The sequence below is a fragment of the Leptonotus elevatus genome, chromosome 2, assembly GCF_054856555.1.
Source record: "Leptonotus elevatus isolate MCC_2025b chromosome 2, RoL_Lele_1.0, whole genome shotgun sequence".
NCBI lineage: Eukaryota > Metazoa > Chordata > Actinopteri > Syngnathiformes > Syngnathidae > Leptonotus > Leptonotus elevatus.
Window position 1 is genome coordinate 43611114 of NC_141240.1, and position 18310 is coordinate 43629423.

General features: G+C 46.5%; 1 protein-coding gene across 1 annotated transcript; it reads left to right on the top strand.

The window, feature by feature from the left end:
• Positions 1–1351: 1351 nt before the first annotated feature.
• LOC147180145 (macrophage mannose receptor 1-like) lies at positions 1352–17985 on the top strand. Its single transcript, XM_086069330.1, has 26 exons — positions 1352–1535; positions 3488–3714; positions 3783–3892; positions 4076–4173; positions 4241–4303; positions 4396–4551; positions 8652–8728; positions 9087–9200; positions 12791–12914; positions 12980–13018; positions 13096–13266; positions 13844–13963; positions 14040–14156; positions 14225–14257; positions 14319–14465; positions 14651–14794; positions 14972–15106; positions 15188–15336; positions 15692–15815; positions 15898–15952; positions 16019–16085; positions 16807–16940; positions 17114–17157; positions 17239–17412; positions 17510–17664; positions 17736–17985. The coding sequence occupies exons 1-26, from the start codon at positions 1484–1486 to the stop codon at positions 17838–17840; spliced, it is 2934 nt and encodes a 977-aa protein (XP_085925456.1). The 5' UTR covers positions 1352–1483; the 3' UTR covers positions 17841–17985.
• The last annotated feature ends 325 nt before the right edge of the window (positions 17986–18310 follow it).

Here is an 18310-nt window from a genome sequence, read left to right on the forward strand (position 1 = left end):
ATACAGTACTATCAAGAGGAAAATGAGGGCCACCGGACCCAAAAACAAAGAGCTGACAGCAAGCATCAAGAAAGCCTGCGTGGGCTTCCAAGACCCCCAGGCAATGCCACCGCGCATTGAGGAAGTGATCAAGGCAAAAGGGAATTACTCAAGATTGACATATCGTCTTGAAAATATCATCCGCCCATCCATACTTTTTTTCGCATGCAAAACACTGGGACGTATGCATGGTGATTTCTTCACATTGTTTAAATTTTTTGACATGCTGTTTTTGTGGGTTTTATGAGCTGGAAGCCCAAATAATGTAAAGATAAACAAATGCCTGAAATCACTTGCGTTGCGGGCCCCGAATCTATAATCTATGAAAGTTTGACTTTGTAAATGGAATTACAGAAATGATTGAAATTTTCGAGGATATTCAGATTTGTTGGCAAGCAAGCACCTGTATGTTAAGTCAGATTTGGTTGCGCTGCAGAAGGTAATTCGAATTTCTCATCCCAACTGACTGTTAGTACTCATTCGAAAATATGAAAAAGAATTTGAGCTCTATTTGTTTTAAGCTTGCAATGAAGTATTGAGGCTAACAAAATAAGTTGTTTTAAAGTCAAGCAAACTATAATAATACTGCTGTTTTAATCTAGACCTCCCTCACACTTTCTCTCTTCGTTTCTCACCCTGGTTGCACTCTGGACGGTAGTGTGAAATACTAGCATTCGCGCAGCCAATCGGTGTATTAAGCACACGCACTATTATGGCACATATATTTATTATATTTATTGGAAATGTAGGTGTGGGAAAACCAGGAGGCGCTGGGAATCTGAACTAGCGTGAAGAACTGTTCGTTCACTCATCATTGGTCGTTATTTTTATTCGGATGTTGGAACAGACTACAACGGACAATACAATGTTGTGTTTTTTAACAGGTTGCTCTGTCTCCGATGTTTGTGTCCATTTGGATTAGCCAAAGAACGGAAGTTTGTCACATGTCTTTGTAAGACTGATTGAAGCCTTGGACTTTGTGTACTATAGCAATCAGGAGAACGCATGAAGGTGAAACCAAGTGGTCCGTTTGAAGGAGCATCGATGTCAGCTCAAACCATTCCAGAGACCTTGCTTTTAAGATATATATATATTTAAATAAAAATAAAAACTCACGACGCTAAATACTGGCCATCAGATTACTAAATGGCCTTTGGTAATCAGATTTAGTAAAGGCCCTGACTAATTTTCACTTTGTATAGTGTTGTTTCAAAGTAAATAAAGTTGATTGGCGCTGAACTCTGTGTGCGTCAGATGTCACGTGGGTGACGTCACGCCCGTCACCACACTGCGGCCTTTTAATCTACGACAGTTGACGTGTCCACTCGCAGAACCACTCGAGCCTTGAGCTGCGTGCGTGCTCGCGCGCGCGCGCGCGTGCGTCGGAATCTCCTCTCTGGTGGCCTGCCGGCATCGGGCAGGACTGCTTCTTCCTTCCTTGACGATGAGGACGAGGACGCCGGCCGCGCTCCTGATGCTCGTCCTGTTTTGTACAGGTGAGGTGAGATTCACTTTAGAGGAAATCACTCACGTGGAGTGGAGCCTGCTCGTGGTGCTAACTTTGGACCTGTCGTTTTTTTCACATCCACTCGCGTGCTCTTGGAATCCATTTGGAGGGTTCGGAGTTCGATTCAGACAACTTCATTTATCCCACAAGGGGCAATTCATTTGTAGCTTCCCAGTCTGCACACCCATGTACAATCAGTCCATTAACGGATAAGTGAATGAGCAGCATACATCAAGACACACATCAAAGCATGGGACCCTAAATAATAAGAACAATAAAAACTGTTGAAGAAATAATTCACTCAATTATTCCTTTAGAATGTAAAATAACAATCATTTAAAATGAGCATGGTCTGCGTTTAGGAGCTTAATAGCAGAGGGAATAAAGGACTTTGAATACTGATTGGTTTTCCTTTGGGGCACTTTTAACGTCTGCCTGGAGGCATAAGAGAGAATTCCTGAGATGGGACATGATCATTTTGGCTAATAATTCTTCTTGCTAGCTTAGCTACTTGGTCTTCCCAAATTGTGCCCAAGTCTCTCTGACAAGCTCCAATAATCTTGGAACACGCTTTGACAATGCTGTTTAAGATATTCTTGTCTGTGTCAAACACACGCCGCCTACTCTAAGGCAAACTTCAAAATAAAGCTGGCCAAATAATACATTGACACCAATGCAACAGCCTTGCCGGATTTGACTTTGAAGTCTGCCTACATGGTGGCGTGAACGCTCGCTTGACTACTTCCCTTTGACATTTTGGCCTGCATTATCGACGTTTTTATTGAAATTACATATTTTCTACCACCATGATCGTAATGCCACCCCGACAGTATATTAAATAGCTAATTTAGGACACGAAGAAACCACAAGTTAATTACGCCGTCATTGCACGATATGGTACAATTCTCCGGCGTTTGTAATCCATTCTCCCTGTTTAAACGAAGGGAATGTGCCTTAAATTGCACTTGGATGTATTTTTCATTCTTAAAAACAAATAAATGGAACTTTGCCTTCATTTATAATTATTTTATAAAACACTAGCTTTAAAAAATAAAATATTCAAAATGTCCAATATGACCATTTGGATTTTAGGAACACAACTTCAAGTGCAATATAACTTAAGGCAGGATACCTTGTTATTTTATACAGCACCATGTATAAAAAAAAGAAAAGTATGCATCTCGTCTTATATTGCACTTAAAGTTGTGTTGCTAAATCCGGCCATATTAGACATTTTGAGTATTATTTTTTTTTGAATGTAATGGGCAAAAGTATTTTATAAAATTCAGACAAAGTTCTATTGATCTGATTTCAGTTTGCTTGCAACCATTGTTTAACGGCTTTCAGCCAGCCGACTTACAGCCGACTTTCAGCCGACTTACAGCCGACTTACAGCCGACTTTCAGCCGACTTTCAGCCGACTTTCAGCCGACTTTCAGCCGACTTTCAGCCTTAAGTGCCAAAACGACAGGTACTTTTTAACTGTCCTAATGGAGTTTTTAGGCAAAAAAACAAAAACACCATTGCAAAGCTCGAGAAGACGGAAGTGTATGCTTGTAAACCTCCGTTCACTCTTCCCAATTTCCAGACAGAAAAGGAAGATCCAAACGGACTTAAAAGAGGCTAAAATGGAAACATTTCTTTCATTTATTTTGTCAATATCCTGAAACCGAGGGAACGGACAGAAGCAATCACGAGGCTTGCCAGCGGACGTACGTGTAACCAAACTAATGGAGTGACGGCCATTTATGAACCTGCTTCTATCCCCAAATGACCCCCTCAGCGATGGAGCTGGAATCGAAAATGCTTTCGAACCAAACATACTTGTAGGCTAAATGCTACAAGCATAGCATTCTCCCCTTTCCCCATAATGCCATGGGGTGTATTGACTTGTGCATGCGCAAGGCAATTGTGCTAATATGTCAGAATAATCTCCAAAAGTGTCACCAGCCGATGGGAGGTCAACATGCGATATGGCCAACGGGTGGGACCGGCACGGCTCCAGCTGCTACAAGAAGATGAAGGCCTTCAACGGTTGGCTGGGGGCCCGTCACCACTGCGTCTGGGAAGGCGGCGACCTGGTCTCCATCACCTCGGCGGACCAGGAAACCTTCGTCAAGGAGCAAATGGGCTACGAAACGCTGTTCTGGATCGGACTCTCCAATCTGGTGAGACGGAAGCGCAAGAGTCTACTCTCTGCTGGTATGCCATTGACAACCGGGATTGGTCTCCACAGAAATGCGACAGGGCCTGGTGTCAATATGAAGCGGGAAGAGAGACTCTGACGTGGTCCAACGCCCGCGTAACGGCGACCTACGCCAACTGGGCCGGAGGTCATGTCGGAAGGTAAGAAGCCTGGCGTCCTTTGATTGTCAGGCGGGACAACATCAAGATTTTGGAACCCGTTTCCAAAATGTGACAAGGAAGAAAAAGGCTTTTGTTGACTTTTCATCAGAAAGGAGAGAAAAGTCTCCCAATTTGTCCCGTTTGTCAGATGCGTGTCTCGCTTTCCACCACTTCTCCCGACAGCTCCAGAACTGAGTCCTGCACGTACGTCCTCAATGGCAGTTGGAGACACGGCCTGTGCACATTCCCGTTGACGTACATGTGCGAGCGGTCGCTGAACGGTAAACCTGCATGTCCGCCATGTTGACTTTGAAAGGAGAAAAGTGCAATCGTGTCGTCTTCCTGCAGACTGCCCGGACGGACGGATGTGTTCCTACAAAGACTACGGTTACGGTTACAATCGAGTGGACAGTGCGTCTCGGCAACGCTTTTTTTATTTACATTTTTTATACTTGCACCGTCTCGTCACGGTTTTCTAACCAAAAGTTTGTTTGTGGCTTCAGCTTTCGACTGCAACCCTGGCGGCTTCCTGTACGGTGACTCTTGCTATTATGTTGGGGACTCGCGTAAAACTTGGCAGGCAGCTGAGGACTTTTGCCAAGCACGGAAAGGTCACCTGGCCAGTGTCCACTCAGAGCATGAGGCTAAGTTCTTGTCTGGTGAGTGTCAACCGACCAACCGACCGACCGACCAACCAACCGATGATGCCAGCTGTAGTCCCACAATGCTTCACAGCATTCATGGGCGCAGATGGCATTGTGGAGGATGGGGGGGTTTAAGGTTGGATTTGGTGCAAGCCAGTGGTGTAATCCAGGGTATACGCGGGTATATCCATTTCTTTTTCAGTCAGTATTGAGTATAGCCGCTTGTAATTCCCCCCGTGATGCACACCGTTCAGCCATGGCCTACCGCCCCCTGCCGACACTGAATAGATTGGCTAACTTTTGGCATGAGGACTGATGAGCCAATCAGAGGCAGAGTTTTTTTTAATTAATTTTTTTCTGGAGAGCTTAGTATTGTTCATTCGGTAATTTTACCGATTTGGCATGTCATCATCATTGCTCTCTCTTTTTTATAATTTTTATTTATTTTTTATTTTGTATGTGTATGTGCGTGTGTGTGTATTCTTTAGTTCACCTAAAACCTATTAAAAAATCCCATACCGTTCACCTAAACCGAACACTTCCAGCCAGAGTCGTGAGGCCGTCAGGAGACCCGAGGAAGGACCAAAGAAAAGAAAGGAAAGTGAAATCCAGCACTGACCAGACACCACCCACCACCCACCGGGCCACCAACTCGAGTCCTTCACCAACCCCAGAAACATCAAAATTTCAACAAATCAGGGAGACCTCAAGAGACCAAAGGAGAGACTGAGGAAAGGAAAGAAAGACAGACGAAGCAGAGTGAGATCCACAGACACCAGCCTCCACCGATTCAACGACCTGAGGAAGAAGCAGATTGTGTCTAAATTTCGATAGATGCTGGTGTGGTGGATCTGGCGTGCATGAAAATCTCCATCAAAGAGGGGAGCCGTCGACCTCTGCCAGGACAGAGCAAGCGCAACACCTCAGGGCCCCCCAGGCCGTAACAGCGCCAAAGGACGACCCCAGGTTTGATTTGGTGCAAGCCAGTGGTGTAATCCAGGGTATACGCCGGTATATCCATTTATTTTTCAGTCAGTATTGAGTATAGCCGCTTCTAATTCCCCCCGTGATGCACACCGTTCAGCCATGGCCTACCGCCCCCTGCCGACACTGATTAGATTGGCTAACTTTTGGCATGAGGACTGATGAGCCAATCAGAGGCAGAGTAGGGCGGGTCATGTCCAGGAAAACTATCCTTCAACAGTGACCCAGAAATGTGGCTCAGGTGAACTGATTTGCCCTCGTACACGGGATACTTGATCATGTTCCTGGGATGGACGCTGCCGGTTACACACTAACCAAATGCTCTAGTTAAGTTTAACAGTTGCTATAGGCTGGTACTTGGTTTTGAAGTATCGGTCAATTAAAACACAAGAATGGGGACAAATAGTTGAAGATTCCGCACAAAACAGTACTGAAGTCTCACAACAGTTTTTCACTATTTTTGTTGATTATTCACTAGGGCTGGGACGATCCACTTCTGTCACGATCCAGTCGGGATCCTGGTAAATGTGGGATCATCATCCTGCCAGGATGGCCCATTTTTCACTCAAACTCAAATTCAGGAAAGTGATATTAGCATGCATTTTCAATTTCATCTGCAGCCATGCTTTATACATTGCATTTTAAGCTGCACCTACTTTGTGTGGGGCATTCCAGGGAACCACAGATTACAGGGGGTGGGAGGGAATCTGTTTGTGTTTTGGATTTTCCTAGTGTTTGTTCTCTTTCTTTCTTTCTTTTTTATGTGTTGCATTCAAAGTATGAAAGGTGAAATCAAGATTTGATGGATTGATTGATCCTTCCATCTGTTTTGGAAATTCAGGGGGAAAAACAAATTGCAAGACATGTTGATCATGGACACTTGGAAGTTGTAACGCACCTGTCTTGTTCTGAGCGTGGCTTTCCCATGGATCAAGAGCGGGGCGCCTCGCCGTTGGGCTGGTGCTGTGGCAGGCCGATTTGAGCTCCTGGCGAATGCCGGTGCAGACGACCCGTTCCCTCGCGTGCAGCCCACGTCGCGGCTGCTGAGGTGGCCGCCTCCAAGCCTCTCCCGCGGAGTTGAAATGTATTACTAAAGCGGCGGCTGTCGGTGAAGGACGGTATATTCAAGCCGCGGCCCCAGGGGACCACTTTGAAACCTGGACGCTGGCGAATCCCTCACACCGCCGACTGCCTCGCTGACCACCTGCTGAATTTAAGCACATTACTAAAAGGAGAGGAAAAGAAACTGACCAATAGCAGTGAGTGAAGAAGGAAAGCGCCGTTTGTCTTTGTTTGAGTTGCCTCTAAACTGCGGTGGCGCAATGCTGCTCCCCCTCTGGGATTGGCAGATTAACATATAGCTGGCTACTTGTAATGCAGCCTCGCTGCACGGCGGATGCGCTGCGCCTGCACGGCAATGTATGCTATCAATTAAGTATCGCGATACCACTTAATGGATCGATACTGCCGATCGTGTGAGCAAGTATCGCGATGTATTGCCAAACGATATTTTGTCCCAGCCCTATTATTCACTAAATATGGTCATTTCTTTTATAACATATACTTTGTTTGCCTCATGATAAATACATTTGACATGATTTCAGGTTGCTTGTGTTATCAAACTGTCCTTAACAAGTCATGATGACTTCATTATTGTGAGCAAGTACAAATAACAGATTTTTAATTCTTACATGTCATTGTTTTTAAAAGAAAGCCAATTGAGAGTATACCCACTTCACCACTGGTGCAAGCTCTTAATTCCAACTCTCAGTGGAACTTGAACATAGCGTCGCACACTGTAAAAAATGAGGTGTAAGGCCGAGTCACTCTCACGATCCAAGATTGACAACCTCCACAGACCGAAACGGCCAACGGCCTTTCCTCTTCTTCGCTCACATTTGCATGTAATAATGAACCAACTGGTTTTCATTTTTAGATCATCAACTTTTTTTTCTCCTTTTTCTTTTGACTTAAACTGCTTGTCAGCAAACTATTTTCCTCTGAAACTGAGATTTTAGACAAATCTCTCCCCATCGATTTTGGTCAATGGAACTAAAGTGACGTCAGACCCACAATAGCGATTTTGTCGGCTAAATAAATAGCACAGTTGAGTAAGCCTGGTTTGTTAATACGTGATCAGTAGGAACGGCAAATCAGTCAGGCCGTCAGCATCAAAGTGTGCACAGTCCATCAATCCATTTTCGGAACCGCTAATCCTCACGAGGGTCGCGCTGAAGCCTACCGCAGCTGTCCACGGACTGTAGTGTTTGCGCCTTTGTAAAGTAATCAGACGGCTGGAGCACTTTGCCGCTGCTAGCTAGCGCGGCTAGCTTGCTGCTTGCTGTTGGTAGCTCGCTGTTAGATAGCAGTCGCCGCTAAACGCTGGCAACAAAGCGCCGTACAATATAACGTCATCATAATTATGTCTTAGCGCTCTCAACTGGAGCTTGAACATGACTTCAGGACTAAGCTGTGTTACTGACGTCTGTCGCAACAGTTTGGGGCATTTCTATTGCCGTTGTTCACAAACTCTGAATAGACGAGCACGTCGTCAGCCCTTATACCGCGACGACATGCTTTCGGAAACAACTTCAAAATAAAAGCGCTGCAATGCATTGATCTACTTATACTACGTGGTAAGGTAAGGTTTATTTTGAAATTGGGTTTCTCTCAGCGTTAGCCCCGTGTACTGTCATTCATACTGCCGTTAGCTTTGACTATGAATATCTTGCCGCGTGTCCGAGGCAGAAATGACGAGGACTCGATACAGCTGTATTATTAATAATTGTTTTTGTACAATTATGCCAACTTTGCAATTGTGGAGGGTAATATACCAAATCGTAATTGAATTTCGATTAATTGCGCAGCCCTAGTGGAGGCAAACGCAAAGTTACGTCGTGGCCTTCAAGTTCGGTCTATGGAGGACAGTTTCGTCACGTACTGTATGACTAAAGTTGATCAAGTGCAGTTTTTTTTTAATGATTATTGTATAGCCCAAATTTCAAGTATGACAGAATTGCGTAATAGGTTTTTATTATGTACACCCCCCAGCCCAGTTCCAAAATCCCATATGTGCCCCTCAAGTTGGATGCTGCTCTTTTGCTAACGCTCTTGTTGTGCTTTTCCTCAAGATCACTTTGGACCAAGTCATGCCATAGGACTCCGTAGGAACAACAGCAAGTATGAGTGGAGTGACAGATTACCTACAGTAAGTGAAATGTTTGCAGTGCTCCCAAAAAGTTGCCATTTGGCCCAAGTGAAGATGTCATATGAGAAGGTACACTTCAGTCCTTGGCTTCAAAGTGAATGTCGACGCCATGGCAGATAAGATGAGGGGATCTGAGCACACCAAATATTGTGCACTTTTTGTGAGCTTCTGTCTCAATGACTGTTGAAGATATAAAAACCCAAATTAGCTTTCCGGAACGCTAATGATCGGAGTTTTTTGTAGAAAAAATTTTGCACAAAAATGCAAGAAATGAATGTTTGAATCCAAGTCTTGCTCTTCCGCTCGCTTGGAGGTGTTTCCGATTTGTTCAATAATTCAATTTGTTCACTCGTTTCAGTTGAAGGTGGCAGGCAGGTTATGGCCCCTCCTCCTTAAATATTGCGGACCATATCATTCCGTAGGACTCCGTAGGAACAACAGCAACTATGAGTGGAGTGACGGAACACCTACTGTAAGTGAACTTTTGCCCATTAAATAATAATATTAAAAAATCAACTCAATGTCGTTTTAGGATATGATGGGATAGGAACACAACTTTAAGTGCAACAAGAAGCAGATACATTTATAGTTTATACCTGGTCCATGTAAAAAATAACAAGGTATTAATGGCTTAAAGTTGTTTTCCTAGAATTTGAACATCAATATTTGACAAATGAAGACAAAGTTCTGTTATTCCATTCTTCCCATGGGCTCACCACCGGTGGGAGGGGCCAAAGGGGTCGGATGCAGAGTGGGTTGAGCGGCAGCCAAGGGCGGGGACTTAGGCGGACCGCAGTTCAATGATCGACCTTTTGTAGACTTTGTCATCAGATTTGTGGCCGCATGTTTTGGACACTCGGGTGAAGAGAGGGGCGGAGCTGTCAACTGATCACCACCTGGTGATGTGTTGGCTCCGATGGTGGGGAAGATGCCTGTCAGACCTGGAAGACCCAAACGTATTGTGACGGTTTGCCGGTAACGTCTGGCGGAATCCCCTGTCAGAAAGAGTTTCAACGGCCACTTACGGCAGAACTTCTCCCTTGTCCCGGAGGAGGAGGGGGACATTGAGTCAGAGTGGGCCACGTTCTGCGCCTCCATTGTTGAGGCGGCCGATCGGAGCTGTTGCCGTAAGGTGGTAGGTGCCTGTCGTGGTGGCAATCCTCGAACCCGCTGGTGGACACCAGCAGTAAAGGATGCCATCAAGCTGAAGAAGGAGTCTTACCGGGCCTTATTGGCCTGTGGGACTCCGGAGGCAGCTGACAAGGTACCGGCTGGCCAAGCGGAACGCGGCTTCGGCGGTCGCTGAGGCAAAAACTCGGACATGGGAGGAGTTCAGTGAGGCCATGGAAAATGACTTCCAGACAGCTTCGAGGAAATTCTGGTCCAACATCCGGCTTCATAGGAAAGGAAAGCAGTGCACCATCAACACTCTGTATAGTGGAGATGGGGTGCTGCTGACCTCGACTCGGGACGTCGTGAATCGATGGGGAGAATACTTCGAATACCTTCTCAATTCCACTGACACGTCTTCCTTTGAGGAAGCAGAGTCTGGGGACTCTGAGGTGAGCTCTCCTATCTCTGGGTTTGAAGTCACTGAGGTGGTTGGAAAGCTCCTTGCTGGCAAGGCCCCGGGGGTGGATGAGCTCCGCCCAGAGTTCCTAAAGGCTCTGGATGTTGTGGGGCTGTCGTGGTTGACACGCTTCTGCAACATCGCGTGGACATCGGGGACGGTTCCTCTGGATTGGCAGACCCGGGTGGTGGTCCCCCTTTTTAAGAAGGGGGACCGGAGAGTGTGCTCCAAGTATAGAGGGATCACACTCCTCAGCCTCCCTGGTAAGGTCTATTCAGGGGTGCTGGAGAGGAGGGTGCGTCGGGAAGTCGAATCTCGGATTCAGGAGAAGCAGTGTGGTTTTCGTCCAGGCCGTGGAACAGTGGACCAGCTCTACACCCTCGGCAGAGTTCTCGAGGGTGCGTGGGAATTCGCCCAACCAGTCTACATGTATTTTGTGGATTTGGAGAAGTCGTTCGACCAGGACCCTCGGTGAGTCCTGTGGGGAATGCTTCGAGAGTATGGGGTACCGAGCCCCCTGATACAGGCTGTTCGGTCCTGTACGACTGGTGTCAGAGTTTGGTCCGCATTGCCGGCAGTAAGTCGGATTTGTTTCCAGTGAGGGTTGGACCAAGGCTGCCCTTTGTCTCCGATTCAGTTCATAACTTTTATAGGCAGAATTTCTAGGCACAGCCGAAGCGTTGAGGGGGTCCGGTTTGGTGGCCTCAGTATAGCATCTCTTGTTTTTTGCAGATGATGTGGTGCTGTGGCTTCATCAAGCCGTGATCTCCAACTCTCGCTGGAGCGGTTCGCAGCCGAGTGTGAAGCGGTTGGGATAAAGATCAGCACCTCCAAATCCGAGACCATGGTCCTCAGTCGGAAAATGGTGGAGTTCCCTTTCTGGGTCGGGGATGAGATCCTGCCCCAAGTGGAGGAGTTTGGGTAGCTTGGGGTCTTGTTCACGAGTGAGGGCAGGATGGAGCGGGAGATCGACAGCCGGATTGGTGCAGCGTCTGCAGTGATGCGGACTCTGTATCGGTCCGTTGTGGTGAAGAAAGAGCTGAGCCGAGAGGCGAAGCTCTCTATTTACCAGTCGATCTACGTTCCTACACTCACCTATGGTCGCGGGGCCCGTGACCAAAATAACAAGATCCCAGATACAAACAGCCGAAATGAGCTTCCGCCGTAGGGTGTCCGGGCTCTCCCTTAGAGATAGGGTGAGAAGCTCGGTCATCCGGAAGGGACTCAGAGTCATCTGGTTCGGATGCCTCCTGGACGCCTCCCTGGAGAGGTGTTCCGGGCATGTCCCACCAGCGGGAGTCCCCGGGGACGACCCAGGACACATTGGACAGACTATGTCTCTCGGCTGGCCTTGGAACGCCTTGGGATCTCGCTGGTGGAGCTGGTTGAAGTAGCTGGGGACAGGTTAGTCTGGACTTCTCTCCTAAAGCTGCTGCCCCTGCGACCCAACCTCGGATAAGCGGCAGAAGATGGAATGGATGGATAGATGGAAAGTTCTATGACGTTTTTTTTATTTATTTTTTTTATAATGAAAAAGACAAAGTGCAATTTAAGGCACATTCCCTTCCTTTAAACATGGAGAGTGAAATACAAGGTAGCATAGGCCCAGGATATTGAAAAAGTAAGGAAAGCAAGCCAGTCGGTGTCACTCATTACTGTTGCCAGCCCTTTTTTGCATTTTAGGGCCACCGTACCAGCCAGGCATTAATGCTAACACTAGCTGCTAGCCACTAACGTCGGAGACTTGCAGCGTATCATACAATTGATGACGTAATTAAGTAGCGGTTTTTAGCATCCTAAATTAGCGATTAAATATACTTTGATATGTAAGCCAACACATCGAAAAAGGAAGTCAAGCTGGTGGTCACGTCGTTTTTACTGCTAAACAAAAGCCCACCAAGGCTATTGCACTGGCGTCAATGTATTGTTTGATAAAGCTTATTTTTTAAGTTAGCCTTGGTGTAGGCGGCGTGTTGCGTTGTGTATGTTTCCAGCTTCATTGGCATGTCTGGATGACGGGGTAAATCCATTATGTGCTTTGCGCTGGTGTGCCGTCATTTATTGATGCTGCCGTTAGTGTATCGATGTATTTATTGCAACAAAAAGCACAACAATATATTGCAATATCGATTTTTTCCCTTTACCCCTAGCGACGACATATATTTAAAGTGTGAAAAAGTATAAATAAAGAATTACAAAAAAAAAACCAATTACATTTCCCTTCTGGCCTTGGCAGCTCGCCACTTCAGGGACATTGCAGTCAGTGGTGAGTTCAATATGGACACCTCAGAACAAATTGTACAAAGTGTCCTACCCCGTGCACCTACAGATCTACGCTATCCGTGTAGGGTCAATATTAAATACGAATGAATATACAAGTCAGTATTCTCAAGAAAAGAATCATTAAAGTTGTTTAGGAGGAAATTCGGTGGGAAGCCATCCAGAGTGCAACATCAAATGCGCTCAAGTCACGTCTGCCATGTCGTCCACAGGACTGGATGCGTTGGTTTTTTCAAAAAAACATAGACAATCGGAAGGATTGCATAGTGCTGCATTATAATGGAGAATTTCTGGACGTCGACTGCCATATTAATTTGGCATTCATCTGTAAAAAAGGTACGTCAGAAACGCAGCCTTTGCACTTTGCTCTCTAGTATCTGATCCCTCTCGCATCCTTGCAGAAAATATCCGCAGGTCTCGTCCTCTTCTTCGGCCGCCAGGTGGGCGTCCTACCCTGCAGTCAACACGTATGCGGTCTCGGCACATGTGCCCTCAAGTGACTCGGTCTAGCTTGCAGGCTGGAGTGACAAGTGTGGCTGGTGGTGGGTGGACAACCCCTCCAACGACTTCTGCTACCTGATGGGCCGTAAGCCCACCAAGACCTGGAAGGAGGCGCGAGACGAGTGTGTCCGCCGCCGAGGCGACCTGCTCAGCATCACCGACTCACACGAGCAGGCCTTCATACAAGGTACGCTGTCTGCCCGCCCTTCCGTCCGTGTGTCTGGTCGCCATCGGCAGTGTTGGGTTAGTGTTTAGGATACCATCCAAAACAAAGTGAGGCGTGTCTCCTTCCCACATCAACATAAGTGCATTGCACCATAAAGATAACGGAAGTGAACCCCAGGAAGAGTCCTTGGAAAACCTGGGTTACCCAGAATCTTATTTCTGTATAAAAGGAAAATGGTAATAGAGATTGATAAAAATAATAATAATCCAACATAGGAGCCATTACTAAAGTTTTGGGACTCCAGCAGACCACAATGAGAGCCATTATCCACAAATGGTGGAAACCGACAACGGTAGCCAACTTTCCAAGAGTGGCTGGCTGGCCAACCGACCAAAATGACCAAAAACATCCAAAGAACTGCAGGGCTCCCGAAATTCCCGATGGCCACCCAATGATGATTGTCTTTTCTTTTTTTTTTATTCCAGCAGTTTTTCTCCATGAACGTCATCTCTCACTCTCTGTTAGACGCACACACGATGCAATAAGTTGTTTGTCAGCTGCGTCAATGACTTGCTCCTATTTTGCCTTGGATCCAAAGGTCTCTTGGCATTTCTGCCGAGCGCACCCTCTCTGTGGTTGGGCGCATACATCACCATCGCTGAAGACGGCGGCAAGTGGACTGATGGATCCCCGTTTAGTTACGTCCACTTAAATGCAGGTCAGTCTAAAACCCGGCCGATGTTTGACAGCGTGGAGGAAGGGAGGAGTGTTCAGTATCTGTCGCCTCCTTCCAGATAATCCTGGTGACCCCCCTGGTGGATGCTGTCTTTCCTTACTCACTGCCAACGGCCGCTGGAAAGTTGACGACTGCCAGAAAAAAAGCGGCTACATCTGCAAGAGAAGAGGAAAAGGTCAGATGTGTGACACGCGGCCGATTCTCATGGCGTGTTGATGCCCATCTTTGGCTTTTGTCCTGCAGGAAAAACTCCAGAACCTCCACGGCCTCATGACGGTAAGTCTCTTTCAATGGTGACTTGAAAAGAGACAGAAATGACAAGATGGTTCTCTCGCAGGCTTTATGGAACGCCTTGTCTGCCAGAACTCGCCCCCCAAACTCTGGTGTCTGGGTGAAGATCAGGATGAAAGGGTCATCCGCATCCAGTCGGCCTTTTACGGACGAAGGAGTGGATCCGTTTGTCCAGCCGTCGGAGGATCCAACGGTAAGATGCGAAAGTCCACGAGCAATCTTCAAGGTGCTTCGTCTTATCATGTGAGGGTTCAGTTCTTGTTATCCCAAAATGTGAACGAGTTGGAGGAGTTTGGTTTGTCAAAGACGTTCAGTTGCAACGCCGGCCGTGGTCCCGGGAACATCAACTGGGCTTAAGAGGTGTGTTGTGACTTGCAGGGAGCTGCACAGTGGAAGGAGTCCTCTCTCACTACAGGAGACATTGTGACAAGCGTCGCAAGTGCCACATTGAGCTTTTGAAGGAGAAGACCTGCCCTGCCGTCTCCAAATACCTGGAGATGGTCTACAGCTGTGAAGAGAAGGGTGGGCTTCACGTCTCACTGTCTGCTGTTGGTCTGTTGAAATGCAAAACAATCGATAAGTCTGAACAATCCCCAAAAGAAGGAATCTGCCGAGGGGCAGATGGCCAGGGCCAGACATTTATTGAATAAGGCCCTTAAGCATCTGTTTGGCACCAATATGACTTTTGGTTGTCTGCAGTGTGTCTTGACAGTCTGGGCGTCGCAAACAGAAGCATCGCAGACTGGCAGTTTAAAGCCTCCTCCTCTATGAGCGCCTTCACCCCCGAGAAAGCCCGCCTGAACGGGAAGTCCTGCTGGAAGCCGTCAGAAGATGGTATGTAGTAAATTGAGAGCTATCCCGCCTTCCGTGCTGGCAATTTGGTGTCCTGAGGGATCTAATGTCCGCCTCCTCCAGCCAACGGCAGCTGGATCCAGGTGGAACTCGATGACATGACAAAGGTTACGGGGATCGTGACCGAGGGCTGTTCTGAGTACTGGGGCTTCAAACTGGAGATGAAGCTGAGTGTTGATGGGAGAACTTGGGCTACGCACCCGGACGGGCAGGTGAGCGGGCGGCCAGTCAAGTGTTGAGTATTTAACCTCTAAACTCCTTGTTTAGGATTAATTAGCCACCACAGGGCACTCCGGTAAGAAAGAGTTGCAAGTCTTCAGTTCAACTCAACCATTTAATCAACTCAAAATGCAGCCTTATTTGCATGGGCAGATTTACAGTTTGTCGTCATTTACTACTTGCACGCTGCAGGCTGAATGATGAACGGAGGACGGAAAAACAGGAAGCGGAAATACTGCGCGGCCTTTCAAATGAAAAGCATACGTTTCACAATAAGACAACCGGTTTTCAGCCTCGTCGTCCAAACTGTTGTCATGAAATGCAAAAATGGAGATGTTCTATTTGTAGTTTATCGGCGGGGGGACTCGCGTGTTTGGCACACCCGTGTCCACAAAGTACATCCGCATTCTACCGCTGGAGGTGGGTGTTGACTTCGGCCTTCGCTTTGACATCTTAGGATGCGCGCTTGACGGTGAGCAAGACGAGACGTCACCGCTATCATTGCTGGGAAAAACAACAACAAACGTGCTTTATGTTCATCTTGTGTCCGACAGATGCGGCACCCTGCAACAGAAAGTTCAACAGCCTCCACTTCACCAATTGGAAGATGTGAGACACACTTGACACGACGTTTCATGACGAGGTTGATTTCACCCCATCCATGTCTTCTGCTAGGTTCCACTGTCCACCAGAATGTGCCAATGCCAACCACAAAGTCTTTGGAACGTTGATCTACGACGAGGTACGTGCTCGCATGACCCGCTAGTTGATTTCTTGGTGACTGTGACTTTGTGTGAGTGCAGGATAGAGATTGACCTATGTGGGGCCAATACCGATTATTGGTAGTCAGACAGGCCGATAACCAATATTTGTAGCCGATATTTATGTTCACTATTCACTTTCACTAATATTGGAATAGAAAAAAACCTCCAATGATATGCCAACTTTGCAAAAAGATTGGAGGTATTTTTTCCCCATCTTTGTCTATAGACTATTGCATTCACTGTAAAATAAATAAAATTAAAATTAAAATCCTGTTGTATTGGATTTTTTCCCGTTTTATTTTTTATATATATATATATATATATATATTATAAAAAATATTCAAAAAGAAAAAAAATCTGAAAAACAGAAACACAGGGAGGAATTATTTACTGAAACGGAAAATTAAAAAAAAATACTCAAACCCAACACACAATAACAGAAATTGCTTCGAATTTTATTTTTTATTTTTCCTAAGTAAACAATACTTTTCCGTACTAGACATGCATAACAAAAAGTTCAGGGACCTCCCAGAGTCATTAGTCCATCTTAAAAAGTTAAACAAAAACTGAAAATATCAATAAATGCTTCCCTGAAGTTTTAAATGAATCTATTATCAGCCATAGGATTCTTCAAAAAGGCCGACGCCGATATTCGTCAAACTGCTGAATATCCGAGCTAATAATCCTTACCTCGTACAGGACTCCAGTATCTGCGCGGCTGCAATTCACGCTGGTGTCATTCGGAACGAGGTCGGAGGAGATTGCATCGTGATGAGGGCTCCGGAACCGAAGGTCTACGAGGGCTCCACCAGGAACGGGATCACCTCCAGACAGTGAGTGGCTAACTTCTCAAGCTTTTAACAAACATGCACTAAAATGTCAAAATAATGACCAGGACATGCAGACGGCATTAGTAGGTAGCCGTTCATACGGTTTGCCAGCAAGAGGGGGCGGGGGGAGTTGATTTGGCAAGAGGCCCATCTAATTATGCCTTTCATCTCTGCAGTTACGACGGCCCGACAGCTTTGGCCTTCACATTTGCAGAAGGAGGTGAGAACTTCTAAACCATTCCTTCATGTTACCAGATCAACTCTTAGTGACTGCTAAACCCACACGGAAACTCACCTGCAGAGCGGAGATGCCCGGAACCTGACTGGGGCGAATTTGTGGGCTTCTGTTACAAAACTTTTGAGGACAAAAAGACGTGGGCCCATGCCCAACACGCCTGCAGGGGTCTTGGTGCCGAACTGGTGTCCATCCGCTCCAAGGTGGAGCAGGCGTGGGTGAAAAGGGCCTCCAATTTGGGTGAGCATCCCAAGATTCAACTCTGTAGAACTACCAGATAGGTGGAATATCTGAGAACCGGATGAGAGATCTGTTCAATCCCATCCGTCCTTTGCAGACATCAGCGACATGTGGATCGGACTCAACGACCTGGTAGATCTGGGCAGATTCTTGTGGTCAGACCGCCAAAACGTGACCTTCACCCACTGGGCCCCGGGAGAACCCAACAACCGTGTCGGCCTCGCCGAGGACTGCGTGGCCATGTCGCGAAGGGTGCGTGCAGGAAGGAGCAGTTGGAAGAACACCCGCACCATTCACTGAAATGGATCTCTGGTGTCTTTCAGACTGGAAGATGGAAGCAGATGTCCTGCGCGCAAGTCAACGGCTTCATGTGCAAGATGGCCACAGCGCATTATGGAATTAGTCAACATGTTGATTTAACAAAATGAAATTCAAATGAAAACGCGTAAAAAAACAAAAAGGGCGATGTTGTCCTTGTTTTAAAAAACAACCCCTAGCAACAACCACCCTTTCCTGGATCTTCACAGAAGAAAGAAAACAAAGAGTCTGGAAATAAATGATCACATAACTCTCTGGCAGTCTGGGTTCTTCGCAGAAAAAAAAAGTCTGGAAAAAATAAATACAAACAAAATAACTGTCTGGGAGTGTGGGATCTTCACAGAACAAAAAGTTTGGCAATAAATAAATACAAATCTAATAACTCTCTCAGAAAAATAAAGTCTATAGAAAATTTAATTTTTGTTGTGCCGTGCACAATCTTACCAGGTCAAAGTTGAACTTCTCAGAGCAGAACCTCTTACTTAAATGACGAATATGCATTCTCTTTGGGTTCCAGTAGGCTTGTAGACGCCGTCGTTTGCCACTCTCTCATCAACTTCCCTGTGAAGATCACAAAGCA

Coding starts and splice junctions, on each gene's coding strand:
- LOC147180145 (XM_086069330.1), top strand. CDS start 1,484: ATGAGGACGAGGACGCCGGCCGCGCTCCTGATGCTCGTCCTGTTTTGT. Junction 1,536..3,487: donor GCTCGTCCTGTTTTGTACAG/GTGAGGTGAGAT, acceptor AATCTCCAAAAG/TGTCACCAGCCGATGGGAGG. Junction 16,941..17,113: donor AACGGGATCACCTCCAGACA/GTGAGTGGCTAA, acceptor TCATCTCTGCAG/TTACGACGGCCCGACAGCTT.